We start from the raw sequence: 17,818 nt of genomic DNA on the forward strand, positions 1-17,818 counted from the left end.
ACTCTCCTCCATCATCTTCTGCAGGGCCCTCAATATTCAAGGTTAAAAGAATAAAATTTTTTACAAAAATAAAATACGCCATCATCATCCGCTTGACCCTCTTTCTCTCACCTCTCGCCTCCTCCTTTTCTTTTCTATATTATTTTGGAACTAACATGGTGTTAAAGGAGGCAGTGGTTGTCCGCATATCCTCTTGAACTGGAGAAGAAAAGCGTGCCGACAAGGGCCCAGCGATCCTCTTTTCGCATCTCCCTCCAGCTCTTCTCGTTTTCTCCTGTTCGGTGCCAACCGCCAAACTGTATTCGCCGCTCTTCATCCGTGTGTGCGCGTCTCAGCATAACCTTACCGTTAGCTACAATAAGATAAGGCGTCGTCATTCTAGTCGCCTGAAGCCTCAAAAAGGGAAGGTTCATAAAACTAAAATGGCGGCAGTAGGAACAGGTCTTCGGGGGGAGGCCGCTCAGATGCCGTGGAAGGAGAACCTAGCTGCGCGGCTTATATGTCCAGAGTGTAAGGAGAATCCTCCTAATCTCGTCCCCGAGAGCCACGAAACGATATGCGGCTCCTGTGGCCTCGTCTTGGCTGATAGGGAAATTGACCCTCACTCAGAGTGGCGTACTTTCTCAAATGATGACCAGAATAATGATGACCCTTCTCGTGTCGGTGACGCTTCTAACCCTCTGCTTAACGGTAACCAGCTCGAAACGCAGATTTCGTTTGGTACGGGTGGAGCTCGCAGCAGAGAGCTTCATCGTGCCCAAAGCAAGATGTCCACAGAGAAGACAAACAAGGCCTTGCTTGCTGCCTATAAGGAGATTGGCTCCTTGTGTGATGGGTTTAACATTCAAAAGAACGTTGCAGATACGGCAAAATACCTGTTTAAAATCGTTGACGATGCGAAAGCATTCAAGGGAAAATCCCAAGATGTTATCATAGCTGGTTGCATCTTCATTGCCTGTCGGCAGTGCAAGGTTCCGCGGACATTTACTGAAATATTCGCTGTCACAAGAGTTTCAAAGAAGGAAATCGGCAGAATCTACAAGGCTCTGGAGAAGTTCTTCACAGCTCAGAACCTTGAGCGCATCAACTCTGTGGTCTCAAGTGGAGGTATGAAGCTGACAATGTGTGGCATTTTAATATGACGCCATGTACTAACATACTTAACTAGGCGTTCCTGACCCCAACGACGCATACACTGGAACCACATCTACTAAGCCAAGTGATCTCTGCAACCGATTCTGCAATCTTCTTGACCTCCCCTTCCAGGTTACGAACGTTTCATCCCTACTCGCGGACAGAGTCACTTCCATGGGCGATCTCGCCGGTCGCTCACCACTTTCCATCGTCGCTGCTTCCATATACATGGCTTCCTTCTTAATGGGCCATGGGAAGTCGGCCAAGGAGATTTCCGGTGTTGCCCATGTCAGTGACGGTACTATCCGCGGCGCTTATAAACAGCTTTACGCTGAACGAGAGAGATTGATTGATCCTGCTTGGATTAAGGATGGAAAGGGTGACATGAGCAAACTTCCTATTAGCTGAAAGATGCAATGGGGAGTGTCATCCAATTTCCTAGGGCTACGCCAGCTTCACGCAATGGCTTGCATCTGCGGTTGTCTTGGATAGTCCACTTGATCTTTATAGTTCCTTTCTCTCTTTTTTTATTCTAGCAATAATCACGTTCCCACGGCCTGAAATCAATAGCCTCGTTCTTTTGATCCCTTTTATGGTTGTTACCATGCTCTTTTCGCTCGCTCTACTCCATACGCTCCTTTCTGTGTTTTCCTACCTTTTGCGGCAGATTGTAAACCAATTTCTCTCTCGCTTTCGCTTGTTTGTTCTGTATTTTGTGTTTCCTTGGGGGTCATACATATATTTCTCTTCCCTTCCCCTGAAAAGAAGCCGGTTATAACTCCGATGGAGGATTGGAGATTTCTTTCGCCAGATAGAATGGCTTGTGTATTTCGACTAATAACCATAGATAGAACCAATGGATTCGATTCCGTAAACTGGTTGTGTCAAAACCTACTATAATACTAAGTTTTTCAGCTGGAGATATATTTTCAACAACTTGAAGGGCTTTATAAGGAAATTATATACAGCTCTGGTATGTAGGTAATTTTATGTGTGTTCCAAAATTTGAACAGACAGTTTCATCAACCAAGTTTCAACAAGGAAAGAAACGCTGTAAGGACAGAGATATCTTCCATAGTAAATGAGGATAACAGGCGGTTTCGCTAGTAATTAGTATAAAAATGGTATTTGAAGACGAGGGGAAGGACGTGTACTCGATAGCATCATGAAGTACACGCTAGACGGGGGAAAAGAGGGATAAGAAAACAACTTGAATGTCATAATAATACGGGGATTTCAGAAGAAGAGAAGAAAAGAAAGAAATGTCGAAGACAGGCAGGACGGAAAAAGGAGATAAACCGAGCATGATGCCAAATGCTGTATAGTATAACAAACGCCGTGATCGAGGTATGAGTGGGAAAAGAAAACTGAAAAAGGACAAGTAAAAGGGCCATGCGTTAAGCTGCTCCGGTGAATCGTCCTAGCGATGACTCTGGAAGATGATTGTTTCGTTCATTGATGAAATATATACTGACAGAAAGGGGAAAGATAAAGAGAGAAGAGGTAGAAGATTATTGGTTTAATCTGACAGCTGCGTTGGTGATGATCTTTGAGACTTTATCAATCCATACCTGGGTTTGGGTCCAGTCTCTTGAATCCATGGCATCCCTAATGGCAGGGAAGTAAGTTGAGTCTTCGGGGTTCTCGGGCCATAGTTGAGGGGAGAATATCATATGTTTATATTGAGTGCGATTAGGGACCTGTGATATCAAGTTAGAAGATGGGGTTTTGAAAAGGCAGTAGGAAAGAAAACTTACTCCTCCGCCTTGTTCTAGGTCTAGAAGGTTTGTTTCAAAATAGGCCATATGAGTATTGTGAGTCATGCGTCTGAGAGCCGAGACATCGTCTTCAAATCCGTTCTGGTCATATATAGTGGCATTCCAATTCCCTTCCCATCGATGGAACTTGGCAACTTCGGCATTAAGGGAGTTGGCTGCGTCATATAGAGGTCCCAGGTCAACAACGCCGTCGTCAGGTTTATTGCTATCATTCTTATCTCGGCTCTTGAGAGGTTTCAGAGGCACAGATATCTTTTTGGCGTAGTTATGCAAATCCAAGACATACTGAGTAAGAGCCTTAGCAAAGGGGTGTATGTCAAAGGGGAGGACAGGTCGGCTGCATAGCTCCAGAGCGAGCAGGCCCCAAATCTGGCCCATAGCACGATGGTATAAGAAACCAGGGTCACCCGTTTTATGAATCCAGTCGAAATTGCTGTAACAACTGTGGGCAGGGTAACGATCTCCTTTAAATTCCAGACTGATGCTAGAAGTACCGGAAATTGTCTGGAACGGGAGAGAATCACCTTCCGCGTCGGGTCCTTCAAGTTTAGACCCGGCCTTGTCCCAGAGTTGCCGAATAGTTGCTCTTCTCCTGGGATCTGGTACCCGATTCAAGATGTGGAGCAGAATAGGCTCAAATAAAGGTGAGCCTCTAGCGGAGAATTTATCTCCAGAGACAGCAACATCCACATTGAGATAGGCAAATGCATTAGCCCTTAGAAGCTCTGTTCTGTCTTCAACGTGCTCAGTGGATCCAATCATCCCATACTCGCCTGCGTCCCAGCTGACGAACTCAATGGTCCGCAGTGGCCTCCATCCACGAGCCTTGAGCTCACCAAAAACACGGGCAATCTCTAGTAGAACCGCAGTTCCGCTGCCAGGTTCTACCGCTCCGAAGCACCAGGAGTCACGATGGTTACCCAGTATGATGCTGTTTTTGGACTGCTCGACGCCAACTATTCGCCCAATAACATTGTAGATGGGCTGCCGCTCAACCTCGTCCTGCAAATTCATCAAGTTGACCTTAGGTGAATCTTCGTTTCCAGTCCACCATTCGTTGATATCTGGAACACCACCAACCCAGTCCTTGGGTACCTTCTTACCATGACCCTTGAGAGCCATCAAAAGGTGTTGAGCATCCTTCCAGGAGAGAGGGATGCTTGGGATCTGGGGAAGCCCCTTAGCTTCGTCAACCTTCAGTCGCTTCTTTTCATCTGTCCGAGAAGAGAATCCAGGACTGAGGACGTCACCAGCCGCCATAGCAACGCGGTTAACTGCACCTCTCTGGACCCCATCCTTGGGCATGAACCTTCCCTTTGGCCAAGGATCCCCTTTCCGGAATCCGTCTTCAGCTGGATCAGAGTATATAATACAACCAGCCGCACCAGCCAGTTCCGCAGCCTTGACCTTTAGAGCCACGTCTGGCTGTGTCCCGTAATGTCGAATCAAGATTATTGACCCCTTGACACTCACGCCCATATCAGCAAGCTTTTTAAATTCCTGCTTGGATCCATAATTTGCATATACAAGCGGTCCTGTTACGTTGCCTGATTTGGAGAGTCCGTGGAATACCATTGTCTGCTCCCGGGGTGGATCAGTGTACACCTGGTCTTCCTCAATTTGCGCTTCCCACCGCGCCTCAGGAGGGTCAACTATGGCTACCTTCCTCCCACCTTTCTTAGGGTAGTTGAGATAGACATCAAACTGCTCCAACTCGACACTTTCCAGCCCATATGACTTGAAGTTTTCCTCCACCCATTTAGCCAAAGCGTAGTTCCCTTCTGTGCCCGCAATATGAGGGAAATTTGTAGCCCGTTCGAGGTTCTGTCCTATGGCTGTTTCATTAATGTGGTTCTCCAGGAACACACGGACAGACTCAGGTTGGTATATCTGGCCCTGGTTGATCCTGTTGCTGAACGAAAAGAAGTTTGAGACGAAGAGTAGGTAAACAAGAGAGGCGACTAGACAAACGGCAAAGACCCTCAGTAGGATAATGCATCTCTGCTGATGCTCTATGCCCGCACATATATTAAAGCGAAAGTCGAAGGATGGTAGGGTGAAAGAAGGGAAATATTTTCGTAACGGCAGGTTTATTGACGATAGGGTCCGTTTGAAGCTTGTGAATCGTTTAGCAAAGGATGAAGACGACGACGATGACGAAGCCTGTGGAGGATCCTCGACTTCCATCTCCTCTAGTTCTCTCCGCAACTGCTCCGTCGACCCACGAGCAGAGCTCCCATTGTCTGAGAGAAAGTCAAGACTTGACCGTGCCGATTCGACTGTGGGAGGCCTGTATCCCCGCAAAAACGGCCGCTGGCTGCGCTCTCCGGCCGTGTCATGGTTGTGTAGGAGGCCCTGCCTTTCGGCATCGTCGCTTACTTCTCGATGTCCGAGCCGGGATTGCGAGGATGACGGGCGAGAGGAGGTTGCTTCTTCATAGGTAGGGATCGGGAGGTGTTCATAGGGGACCTTTTGGTCGCCCATCGCCGCAGAGGGGACCGTTTATCCTCGCCTTTCAAATATTGCGGAGGGCGAGGCAGACGACGACGCTGTGTCGCGCGAAATCAGGGGGACGGTCACCGTTCAACCGTCGAGGGGTCCCTGGTCATGTTCTACCAGCCGAGGGGAAGTGTATCAAAAGAGTGTAAGCTGACTGGATCTCCTTCTTTTCCTTTCCCGAGAACCCGCCAGTCGTTATCACGTTTGGCAAAGTTGAAGTTGCTCGCGATGTTTCTGTTCCCCTTACGAGGTCAGCCCCCGATGCACAGCCATGTCACGTGTCTCGGTCTCGGCCCTGTGCCTGTTCGTGTTCAATATATTTTATTATTATTTGGCTCTTTTTATAACTTGTAGAAGCAAGCAGTGTAACATACTCCTTACTGAGCAGAGGAGCAGGGGACACATGTCTTTAACCTCGTACGGCGTACTTTATCAGCCGTTTGCTTGAGTTTTCACATAGCTGCGTAATCCGCCAGAGCCTTATCACGGACTCCTCGAGCAGCCTTTTGCCGCGTGGATACTGCCCACACTTCCAATCAAACAACTGGTTAATCAGCAATATCCGGCTAACCTTACACAACGCTGAAGAACCGTCCTGTCCGTTCTCTTCGCATGCTCCAACAAACGCTGATGCCTGGAATGACTAGCTAATTAACCAGCCCGCTGACTAAGCTAATAGTAAGCTGACAAAACTTAGTTGGTGATCTTATCGATAAGACACTTCTGTGGCTGAGCGTCGGAGCTGCAAGACAGCGCACAAGTAACAGCACGACTCTGCATAAGCCTGAAGATACCAGCTACGCTCGTCGCTCTGGCGTGTTTGTCTGCCCTCCGCATGCATGAACAACTCGGCTTCCTCGACGTCGGCCTCGCTTTTCGCTCTTCGGCTGCCACGTCTTGCTTTGTCCCCTGTTGAGCCGCTAGTCCTAAACGGGCCTAGTTCCTACGATCTGACCACCCATCGACATCGCTTAGTCATCAAATTTTAATTCTTTTTTTTTGTGCAAAAAAAAAAAAAAGGAAAAACCATTTTTTAGGCGGTTGAAAGTCGACTAGCTAGCTTGGTTGAGAATAAAAAAAGATAAAGAGTGGGAGAAGAGAAGAAGAGAGAAGAAAGAAGAGAAGAGACGAAAGGGGGGAAATAAAAGGAGAAACCTCATCCTCAGCTCCAAAAAGTCGCCGTCTCAATTGCATTGTCTATATAAACCCGCCGTAAGCTGTTGTTCCCCCCCACTAGTTGGTTCCCCTGCTATCACCTCACCCACTTTGTCTGCTACGCCTGCGTCCACTACTGCTCCCCCTGTTCACCGCTCCCCTTTTGCTCCCCCACTGCACGAAGACGAAGAATTGAACAGCCACCTACACTCTCGTCGCTTGCTGCTCTGCTTGTTCGGCCTTGTTCGTCTTCATCCCGCACTCTTCTGCCCTGCAGTACTTGTGTCTCTCGCTGACAGTCTTTGTTCTCAGAAATATACACCGAAGCGCGTCGTACAGAACGCAGAGAGAGAGAAAAAAACCCACCGTAACCATGTCTTCCCGACCTCAGAATATTGGCATCAAAGCCCTTGAGATCTACTTCCCCAGCCAGGTGAGACCTCGTTCCAGTGTCCTTGTTAGCACAGTAAAGGGTCATTGCTAAATCCTTGCTAAACGCCTCCGATAGTGCGTCGACCAAGCCGAGCTCGAGAAGTTCGATGGAGTCAGTCAGGGCAAATATACCATTGGTCTCGGCCAGACCAAGATGAGCTTCTGCGATGACAGAGAAGGTGAGATAAACTGCTGGTCTCCGTTTCTTGTCTTAGTATTATGTATTATGTCGTGGGGCTTCTGCTAACAGATCCTAGACATCTACTCCATATGCTTGACCACTGTGTCTTCACTCCTCCGCAAATACTCCATCGACCCCAAGTCGATTGGACGCCTCGAGGTCGGCACAGAGACCATGCTGGACAAGTCCAAGTCCGTCAAGTCCGTGTTGATGCAGCTTTTTGCTCCCTCTGGCAATACCAATATCGAGGGTGTCGACACCGTCAACGCCTGCTACGGCGGAACCAATGCTCTTCTCAACAGCATCAACTGGGTAGAGTCCTCCGGCTGGGATGGCAGAGACGCCATCGTTGTTGCTGGTGACATTGCTCTCTACAAGAAGGGTAACGCTCGTCCCACCGGTGGAGCTGGCTGTGTTGCCATGCTCGTCGGACCCGATGCTCCCATTGTCTTTGAGCCCGGTCTCAGGGGAACCTACATCACCCATGCCTACGACTTCTACAAGCCTGACCTTACCAGCGAATACCCCTATGTTGACGGTCACTACTCCATAAGATGCTACACCGAAGCCGTGGATGCCTGCTACAAGGCGTACAACGCCAGAGAGAAGGTCCTTAAGGGCCAAAACGGTGACTCAAACGGTATTGTAGACGAGTCTAAGACCCCTCTTGACCGATTTGATCATATTCTCTTCCACGCTCCTACCTGCAAGCTCGTAGCCAAGTCGTACGGACGACTCCTCTACAACGACTACCTCGACAACCCAGACCATCCGGCCTTCGCTGAAGTTGCCCCTGAAGTCCGCAGCCTCGACTATGAGAAGTCGGTCACCGACAAGACAGTTGAAAAGACCTTCATGGGCCTGTCCAAGAAGCGATTCAACGAGCGTATCGCTCCATCTATCGAAGTAGCCACTCAGTGCGGGAACATGTACTGCGCAAGTGTCTATGGAGGACTCGTCAGCTTACTCAGCAAAGTTCCCTTTGATCCTGCCCAGCCCAAGCGTGTTGGCATCTTCAGTTATGGAAGCGGCCTGGCTAGCTCCATGTTCAGCATCAAGGTTGTCGGTGATGTCTCAAATATTGTCAAGCAGTTGGATCTGCAAAAGCGACTTGATGCCAGACGTGTGGTCGATCCCCAGGTTTACGATGATGTAAGTTCATACCTACATTCATGTTGGAAATGATTGCAAACTGGACTAACCTCATTTTCTTTTAAACAATTACAGATGTGCCTCCTTCGTGAAAAGGCTCACTTGCAGAAGAACTTCACCCCTGTTGGCAACGTCGACGACATCACCCCTGGAACTTACTACCTAACCAAGGTCGATGACATGTTCCGAAGAGAGTATGCCGTCAAGGCATAAATAATCATTTTTAATAATAAAAAAAAATAAATAAGAGGTGGCGGAAGGGTCCATTCAGCATGATTCTAAAAAAGGCTTTTTCAACAGGATGCAACTGCATCTCCATCTTCAGGAGATGAAATTTCAATCACTCATCTCTTCCTTTTTCTACTTTCTCTTTCTTAGAAGGGGGATTATAAACCTTGCACACGACAAACGGGGTATGCTTTTCTTTTCCTTATTTGCATGAGCAATCGAGTGATGCCACATGAACGGGGAACTTGGGGGGGCTCAACAGCAATGGAGAAATGAGGGACGCGGTCTTTTTTTTTACCATGATTACCAAGACCAACCACGCTTACCCTTTCACGCTTACTATTCTTCTTTCACCTTTTGGAACATAGCATAGATACATGCTTAATTTTAATACATGGGTTTTCTTTAATCGTCTTGACTTGTTAGGACATTCTCGCGACGATATATTCTGTGTTCCTTGGAACTATACAAGCCCACGCAGTAGTTTCAGTCGCTGTATAACACGGGGACGGGGTGAAGTTAAGCCCGTTCATCCTCCCTACGCGCCCATTGGGCGGCAAAGGCCACACATCACGTCGAATTGGCTTCGTTTGGATTGGTGGATTACTTCTTCAGGCCGAAAGACGGTCACTACAGGCGATGATACCGACTGTAACACAAAATATGAAACACATTTTAGGCATGCAGCCTAAGCTGACGGCCAGTCAGACGGGAAAGAAAGCTCGTTAACGCCAGGAGCTGGAACTGTGGATCGGCAGGGGGTGACTTTTCCGAGGTACTCTTTCTGGCTCGAGCGTTCTTCCTCTGTCTCCCTTCGCGCCGTCAAAGCTGCATGGTCCCTTTTTGATGTCTCCCATCTCTCACTTAACCCGTACCCGGTAGGAAAGTGTTACTTCGGTTTTTATTGTACAGGTTGTTGGTCGTTTCCACGTTTGATGTCGCCGAGAAGGAGTCATGTGACCGAGATGATGGTACGTGCACTGGGGCTCTAGTCACGTGTAAACCGTACTTTCCTCATTAAGGCAATAGTGGGTCATAAGTTAGCGCCTGCCTTCCAAATACAGTTTAGTTCCCCTTAGTCAGATCACAGCATAAGCCAATAAGCGGCCTTAACACCCTTGTCCCGCCCAGACGCGCCCACGTCGGCGCGTAAATGCTGCACGTCCCCATCACGACAACCTCGTCCATATGTATATTTGTTTATATTTATGGGACGGGCGGCCGACTTGCTCGTGGGCGCCAACTAGTGCCTTTGCATCCAAGAACCGCTACAGGACCCTGAAACAGTCGCATCTTTCCCATTCCCCTGGCACGATATCCCACTTTTCGACGACCCTTGCTGGGGCTTCCTCCCCGGCCGGCGGAGAAATATCTATCTTTGTCCGCAAAGCGGCAATATTATTTCATGCGATGGAGCTCTCTTTGGCGCCAGCAACGTCTAAATGTGACATTCTTCCTCCCTGAAACAGCCATGCATAGCGCCTACTAGCCCTAGCTAGAAATAGCAGCTGCGTAATGAATGCCCAAATATAGGTTGTTATTCACGGAGCAGTCTCTGCCGGAGCATTACCTTATGTGTGATGATCGATGATATCGGCAAGGGCATGAGCATGGGGAGGAAGTAACTTACTGAGTTACTACTGGCTCCCACCGACGCGAAAGGAGACTCGGGCTAAACCCCATACCCCTTATCCCACCCCGTCTCGCCTAGTGATCTGTATCAGTTATGCCCTTCTCTTTCTTTCTTTTTTTCCCTTTCTTTCAGTTTGGCGCTTCCTGCAACCTAAGGCCCGGCATCTAGGACCCGCCTTTACGCTCCAGACAGGCGGCTCGGTTGAGGGTTGAGGATACATTTTTAGCCTTCTGAATAGACGGAATTTTATGCCAATGGGCGCGTCTCTCTTTTCCCGCTTTTCTTTTTATTCTTCAATATGATTCATTGCATGTTTCAGATATCTTTATGTTCTTGAGCTTCGTATGGTTATGGCCCTGCAACTCCTGTCAGTCCCTGTTGGACTTGTTGAAGATTTAATGTCCACAATGCCCATCCAGAATTCTCTCTGGCTTGTTCAATTTTTCATTCCCCAGGTTCAACTTCTCCTTTAATTTTCTTTTCCTTTTCTTGTTTCTCTATTTCCCTTGCATTTCCTATTGTATGGTTCCCATGTTCTGTCCTTCCAGACACCCCGGTTAACTACACGTTTTCTTTGTATACCTACTGAACACGGTGCATACTATTGGAAGCTGGCCTTCCCTTTCTGATCAATTCACTTGTATCTCCATTCAAGCATTAGCATCTCGGATTGTCACAAAAGCTTTACCCCCCTTTTTTTTCCGTCATGGTTTTACTATACCCTTTCCAATTCCTTAGATTGGTACGTTGATGAACCTCAGAATATTAATTATGACAACCTAATTCTAACACCCCCTAGATACAACTTCAAAAATGGCGTCAGAACTCTACTACTTTAAGCCGTCGACGCCACCTCGGGCTCTTATGTCTGATGCTGAGCTACTTGGCTCTGCTCATAGTCGGACAACGTCAGGCTCCTCTGAATACGCAAGTTCCTCTGCATATACCGATGACTCTTCACCCGCATCTCGCTCGACTAGTGTATCTACTTCTAGCAGGTCTCCAGGTAGACGAGCACCGGGCCCTCTGCTTTTGCCCAAAATCAGACCCCAGGATATTGTTGTCGAGCCTCAATCACACTATGGCCCGCAACGAAGTCGGAAAGCCCTTTCGACTACGCAGAATCCCCCGGGGTTTGCCCCTTATCCTACTTCACGCCCTTCTATTTCCCGAAGGGCAGTTGAGCCTATTGACTGCTCGCTGGTCTCCCCAGTTTGTGCCACACCTGCATCATATGGCTACCCTGGTGGTAGTGCTATGTCTCCCCTCTCTGCAGTCCCTCCCTCGAGCTCCAGGCGAAGAACTTCTCATTCACGGAACCCATCTGTTTCTAGCATCGATGATGCCACTCTAAGTCGTTATGGTTACCCTACTTACCGCCAAATCCCAAAGTACCTTTCTCAATATAGACCAACCACCCCTGCTTCTGCAACATCTTTCACATATCCAACACCCACATACCCTACCACCCCTTACACAGCTACAGCGGGTGATCCACTCGTTAGTTATCCAACGTCCAACTATTCTACTCCTGCTTACCCAGGTACATACCCATCCCCCGCCTATCCAACATCTGCCTACTCAGCCGGTGCAGAAGCTTATGCTCCCATCTCGGAGGTTGCATCTACACAAAATCATTGTGGCTTTTCTGATACCACAGCAAGAGCGCTGGGGGTTTCGACTGTTGACCCTTCTTTCCCTCCCTCTCTTAATGTTATTCCGCCATCCCTTGCACCACCAATGGATTACTCTTCATCGTCGTCATCTGCATCTACGACTTTGCTGGAGTACCTCAATGCACCCATGCAGGCCATCAACCTCGTCGAGACTATGGCTTACCCTTCAAATCGAGTGAGCCCAGCACATTTTTGGTGGGACGTCAGGAATATACGACAATGGTCGTCCTTTTCCCTTGAAGCTATGAGTGCTATTCCTCGCTTCCCCCAGCTTCTTACGACAGGTGTTTCCCAGGATTGCCTCCCGCTTAGCACTGTTGCGCCATCTCGGCTGTATCCAGACTCAGAATTCTCATTGACTGATTTGATCCGCGATGTTTATGCCCCACGAGTAAACGCCGCTCTTCGCATATCCCAAGGACGCGATTGTCTGTCCTTATACCCTGCTCCAATAAATCCAGCAAACAGGGATAACGACCCGCATTTCATCGCAAACTATGCTAGTGATACAGAGCAGACTCCGTCTGGTCTCCCCCGTGGCCGCATTGTCGGCTTAGTCAAGACATTCAACAGATGGAACACTGGAATGCGAAACGAAGCACCTCATCGACGTGTTGAGTATCTCAATGGCCTCTCTCATTTGCAACGCTGCATGAGGGAACACTCCTGCCGCTATGGATTCATCATGACTGAGATTGAACTTGTCTGCGTACGTGCTGGTTGTGACGAAGGCGACGATGTACCATATTTCGGCTTCCTCGAACTGGCCACTCCAATTGCAACAAAGACACCCTACAACCCATCACTATCTAGCATCGGGTTGTCTCGCTCTACTTCTGCCTCTTCGGCTCAGTCATCCGAATATTCTACCTCATCCCGAGGGACCTCTCCTTTTCCTACAGGATTCTCTGGCCCTTTTTCTGCTACTATGGCACTATATTACCTGCTCATGCTGTCTAAGTCCGTGCCTCTACCAACTCAGCCATCATGGCATCTAAATGTTGGTGGCCCAGGAGCCCTAACTCGTCAACGCACCCTGCCAGAGGATAAGGATAGCTGGATTCCCGAGCCGCAGCAGCGGGAAAAGCGCGAGGCAAAGCGAATTCGAGGATGGGTCTGGCCACACGATGCATGGCATCGTCGCGAAGGCGGAGGCTCTAGTAGAACTAGAGCTGCAAAGATCGCTGCTGCAAAACGATGGCATAAGTGAGAGAATCCATCCCTTACTACCACTTAATATTTCTTTTCTGAACAAGACCCTGCGAGTTTGTTGCATGTCAACCGGCGTTCAAAAAATTTCATCTCCTTTTTTATTCATTATTCACTCCCATTGATGGATCGGATAATACCTAATCACGCTCCTTTGTCTGGTTCCCTTATTTTTTGATGCATTTGTTGGCGCTCTTTTCTCTATTTGATTGTCTGCATTTCCAGGAGCATATGTTTCCATCTTCTTCTTTTTCGGTGGATTCGTCGCTCACTATATCTTCCTTTCATTGCATGCATTTGATGGAGTAACTACTTTCACATATTGTTGGGGCATTTTTTGTTGATGGTTTCTAGCATGCTTGGTAGCTTGACTGCAGAATAGTTAGTTTTTAAGCGCATTCGAATGTTAGAAGCCGCAAGGATATTCGGCCGTTATATTTGGTTACCCACGCCTTAGTTAACTGGCGAATCGGTAAACAGGATTTGAAATAACAGTATCCTAAGTGTGTGGAGAATTGTTACGTAGAGGCGTGTTCCAGCAGCTATCAAAATAGCCGACTAATAGTTAACTAGTTAACTAGTTAGTTAGCGGCCTTTCATAAGCAAACGTTCGTATGTAACACTGTCATCCATATATTCCCCCCATTATCAAAGCCATGGTGGATTGAGGAGAAATACGAGCAAATGAACGAGAGGATGATAGCAACTGCATGCATGACAGATCCCCGCACAGCTATCCAGCTGGCTAACTAGTTATATAAAAAACCGAGTAGTTTAACCCCCCGCCCACTGGCCATCTAGCCATCATAACCAACGACCTGCAACACCCACTTGAAGATACCAACTACACCAGCCATGGCGAGACAACCAGGGCCACTGCGATTCTTGGTTATTGGCGCTGGGCAAAGAGGAACTGCCTATGGAAAAGCCGTAGCCAATGCCACCGACGGGATTATCTACGCCGTTGCAGAGCCTAACAATGAGACCCGCCAACGCTTTGGACGAAAGTACGTCTGGGGGGAAAAGCAGCCGGTTACAGGTCAAGAATTCCAGGACTGGAAGAGCTGGCTGGACTGGGAGAAAAACAGACGCAGCAAGCTGGATGGTTCATCCTCGTCGACTGATATTGGAGTTGACGGCGTCTTCATCTGCACTCTGGACGACTCACACCTGGAGATAGTCCAGGCAATCGCGCCCTTGAATCTACATATAATGTGCGAGAAGCCACTGGCTCTGTCTCTGAAGGACATTCTTCTAGCCTCCAAGGCTATTACAGATGCATCTCCAACATCACCGTTGCCTTCAAAGATATTCTCGATTGGCCATGTACTTCGATACAGCCCACACAACCAGCTGCTTCGCAAACTCCTCCTTACAGACAGGGTGATAGGAGACATTATATCTCTGGAGCATACAGAGCCAGTGGGGTGGTCTCACTTTGCTCATAGCTATGTTCGCGGGAATTGGAGGAGAGAGACAGACATTGGAGATGGCAGCTTATTGACCAAATGCTGCCATGACATCGACTTCATACTGTGGCTGCTCTGCTCACCTCCGCCAGGGGCACCAGTGGATTACCCCGAGCATCTACCACGAACCATCACCTCTACGGGGATGCTTGCCCAATTTACAAAGGCGAACAAGCCCGTTGCAGCTGGAGATAGCACAAACTGCCTTTCCTGCCCCATTGAACGGAATTGCATATATAGCTCTGTCAAGATATATAATGACCTATGTCTGGCGAAAGGCAGTACAGGCTTCCCAGCGCATAACGTATACCCGGAAATCGAAGACGTTCTCTCCAAACATGGCATGGAAACAGCAAAGAAAAACCTCCTCGGCATCCTAGCGCAAGACTACGACGTCAAGACTATGCGTGATGAGGACATTGCCTCGCGTCCATGGTACGGGCGATGCGTGTACGAGTCTGATAACAGCGTATGCGATGACCAATTCGTCACCATGTCCTGGGGAAACGACCCCATACCACACGGCCTTGATATTGGATCAGAATCAAACACGCAATCACCACTTGGCAGCAGGGGTTCCAAGCTCGCTACACTGCACATGGTGGCTCCCACCGAATCCCAGTGTGTACGCCGTGGTCGTATATCTGGCACCCTGGGTGAAATAACATATGATGGTGAGACGATCAGCATCTTCACTTTCGGGACGGGAGAGACGAAGAAGCATTCCATAGCTCCACCGCCCCCAGAAGAAGCAGAGTCCCATGGGGGTGGGGATTATGGGCTCACAAGGGCCTTTGTCAGGGCGGTGGACTCCGTAGATAACAAGGGGTGGGATGTAAAGAAGGCTCAGGTCGAGATTCTAGGATGTACCTTGGAAGAAGCCATTCGAAGCCATGCTGTTGTCTTTGCGGCCGAGGAAGCACGAAGGGAAGGGCTCGTGGTAAATTGAAAGGACTGGTGGGCGAGGAAGACATCGCAAATGCCATAGGGTTTAGATAGATGATGATGATTCCCATGTTTTCTTGTACGTACTAGAAACTCCAGTTCTATGGTTAATGCACATATATATTATTCTGTTTATTTAAGTATTTAGGCTATGTGCTAATTAGACTGTGCAATTAGTGTTGACGTTCATTCTCGTGGCTTTTTTTCGGGTTATTCCTGTTTCATCACAGGTCATTAGATCATGAAAACGAATGGGTTAACGAGTGGAAATGCTGTATGCTTCGTGTCCATAAAGTAATCTCCAGTTTTTTACCCTCCTCACTTTGCAAGGGGTATGTATATGCCTCGTGGAAAGTAGAGCAGGATTATTGAATCTGCTTAGGTCTTGACATCGGGCTCCTCCCGGCCAATGTACTCCTTCAATTTGAGAAGCTTAACAGCGAGGGCGACGTTATCCTTTAGGTAGTCCTGAGCATCCTTAAGGCTCTCCTTTGAGTCACTCTCGTGGCGCTCAATGTAGAGACGAATGGTAGCACCACTGCTGCCAGTTCCAGAAAGTCTGACAACGATGCGGCTGCCATCATCAAAGGTGACGAATAATCCCTGGTTCTTGCTCACACTGCCATCCAGATCGGTATAGCTGAAGTTGCCTGCTCCAGTGACCTTTCGGCCGGAGACAGTGGAGCCAACAAAGGTATCTTTCTGGTTGACAAGTGCAGCCAGGTCATCGATGACCTTCTTTGCTCCATTGCTATCAACATCTTCATAATCGTATCTGGTGAAGAAAGTGCGTCCATAGATGCTCCAGAAGTCCTGCTGGATGGCAGCAATGCTCAATGGCTTGTCAGGGTGAGTCTTTGCGTAGCCAGCAATGATGTTGAGCCAGGCAACGATGGCCCAGAGGCCATCCTTCTCTCTAATATGGTTGCTGCCAGTACCGAAACTCTCCTCTCCACAGATTGACATCTTCTTATTGTCAAACAGAGCGCAGAAGAACTTCCAACCAGTCGGAACTTCGTAGCATTGGAGATTCTGTGCCTTGGCAACTCGATCGACAGCGCCGGAGGTCGGCATGGAGCGGGCCAGGCCGTAGACGCCTTGCTTCTGGAAGTACGGGATAAGTTTAGCATGATGGGCGATGATGGCAAGACTGTCGCCTGGAGAAACAAACGCGTTGGCACCGTAGATCATGTTGCGGTCACCATCGCCGTCGCTGGCCGCTCCGAACTGAATGCCATCCTTGTCGACTGCATCCACCAGCGATTTGGCGTAGGTGAGGTTGGGATCTGGGTGGCCACCATTGAAATCGGGGCTTGGAACGCAGTTCTGGGTGCTGGAAGCGGGCAGGCCAAGTTCTTTCTGGAAGATGGCAACTCCGTATGGTCCGGTGACGCCGTGGAGGCCATCAAACAAGACCTTGAAATCCGGGCGGCTCTGCAAGAAAGACTTGATCAAGTCGAAGTCGAAAATGTCCTTCAACATCTCGACGTAATCAGCGGTCGAGTCAATGATTTCGACCTCCAAGGACCCATATTGCTGGGTGCCAATTTCCGAGAGTTTAACCTCCGAAAGGTCTTCGATCTTGTATGAGGTTAAAGACTTTGATACTTCATAGATTTTGTTTGTCACAGATTCCGGGGCGGGAGCTCCGTTTGAGAGATTGTATTTGATACCAAAATCAGCGTTTGGGCCTGTTGGTTGCGGTGAGAGGGACACTCCCTGTCAGTTCAATGTCTAGATACGAAAAGCGATCCGAGAATCACGCAATTGTTTTGTTTTTAGTTACCTCCAGGATTATGACTTGCAGTCAACAGGATCCCCCCAGTTGCCTGTCTCTTACGAATGACATGGCTAGCTGCAGGGGTGCTCAGGATGCCATTTTGCCCGATCAACAGCTTCTTGACGCCGTATGCAGCTCCAATGCGAGCAATGAGCTGGATGGCTTCGGTGTTGTAGAATCTGCCGTCACCACCGATAACGAGGAATGCGTCCTGGGCCCCCTCAGGGATCGAGAGCAGGATGCTGGCCACGAAGGCCTCGGTGTAGTGCTGCTGCTGGAAAGTGGTGACCTTCTTCCGGAGACCAGATCTATAGCTCGACATTAGCAATCACTATGTAGCAGGCAAAATGAAGGGCTTCCTGGTTCTGCGTAGCTCGCTGTACTTACGTGCCGGCCTTTTGGTCAGGGAAGGGGGTGATGTCCACGGTCTTGACGGCCATGATAGCTGGTAGCTAGCTAGCTAAGCAGAGCTTCGGTTCTCGCTGTTTATCTTCTGGCAAACGCTCCAATTAAGATGCTCCAGGATCACTGAAGCTGAAGAGAAGAG

General features: G+C 48.7%; 6 protein-coding genes across 6 annotated transcripts; 4 read left to right on the forward strand and 2 right to left on the reverse strand.

Annotated features, from left to right (window-relative positions):
• Positions 1 to 464: 464 nt before the first annotated feature.
• TRV_04514 (uncharacterized protein) lies at positions 465 to 1,542 on the forward strand (the record flags this gene model as incomplete). The annotated part of the gene is made up of 2 exons (XM_003021313.1): positions 465 to 1,107; positions 1,169 to 1,542. 2 exons carry the CDS (start codon positions 465 to 467, stop codon positions 1,540 to 1,542), a joined length of 1,017 nt encoding a protein of 338 aa, XP_003021359.1.
• A 1,103-nt stretch (positions 1,543 to 2,645) lies between these two features.
• Positions 2,646 to 5,396, reverse strand: TRV_04515 (uncharacterized protein; the record flags this gene model as incomplete). The annotated part of the gene is made up of 1 exon (XM_003021314.1): positions 2,646 to 5,396. The coding sequence occupies one exon, from the start codon at positions 5,394 to 5,396 to the stop codon at positions 2,646 to 2,648; it is 2,751 nt and encodes a 916-aa protein (XP_003021360.1).
• A 1,543-nt stretch (positions 5,397 to 6,939) lies between these two features.
• Positions 6,940 to 8,544, forward strand: TRV_04516 (uncharacterized protein; the record flags this gene model as incomplete). The annotated part of the gene is made up of 4 exons (XM_003021315.1): positions 6,940 to 6,999; positions 7,075 to 7,177; positions 7,256 to 8,331; positions 8,407 to 8,544. 4 exons carry the CDS (start codon positions 6,940 to 6,942, stop codon positions 8,542 to 8,544), a joined length of 1,377 nt encoding a protein of 458 aa, XP_003021361.1.
• A 2,461-nt stretch (positions 8,545 to 11,005) lies between these two features.
• Positions 11,006 to 13,078, forward strand: TRV_04517 (uncharacterized protein; the record flags this gene model as incomplete). Its single annotated transcript, XM_003021316.1, has 1 exon — positions 11,006 to 13,078. The coding sequence occupies one exon, from the start codon at positions 11,006 to 11,008 to the stop codon at positions 13,076 to 13,078; it is 2,073 nt and encodes a 690-aa protein (XP_003021362.1).
• Positions 13,079 to 13,932: 854 nt separating this feature from the next.
• TRV_04518 (uncharacterized protein) lies at positions 13,933 to 15,495 on the forward strand (the record flags this gene model as incomplete). The annotated part of the gene is made up of 1 exon (XM_003021317.1): positions 13,933 to 15,495. One exon carries the CDS (start codon positions 13,933 to 13,935, stop codon positions 15,493 to 15,495), a length of 1,563 nt encoding a protein of 520 aa, XP_003021363.1.
• A 374-nt stretch (positions 15,496 to 15,869) lies between these two features.
• Positions 15,870 to 17,711, reverse strand: TRV_04519 (uncharacterized protein; the record flags this gene model as incomplete). Its single annotated transcript, XM_003021318.1, has 3 exons — positions 15,870 to 17,182; positions 17,332 to 17,579; positions 17,659 to 17,711. The coding sequence occupies 3 exons, from the start codon at positions 17,709 to 17,711 to the stop codon at positions 15,870 to 15,872; spliced, it is 1,614 nt and encodes a 537-aa protein (XP_003021364.1).
• Positions 17,712 to 17,818: the final 107 nt, after the last annotated feature.

Source organism: Trichophyton verrucosum (assembly GCF_000151505.1).
Source record: "Trichophyton verrucosum HKI 0517 chromosome Unknown contig00352_1.f1.exp, whole genome shotgun sequence".
NCBI lineage: Eukaryota > Fungi > Ascomycota > Eurotiomycetes > Onygenales > Arthrodermataceae > Trichophyton > Trichophyton verrucosum.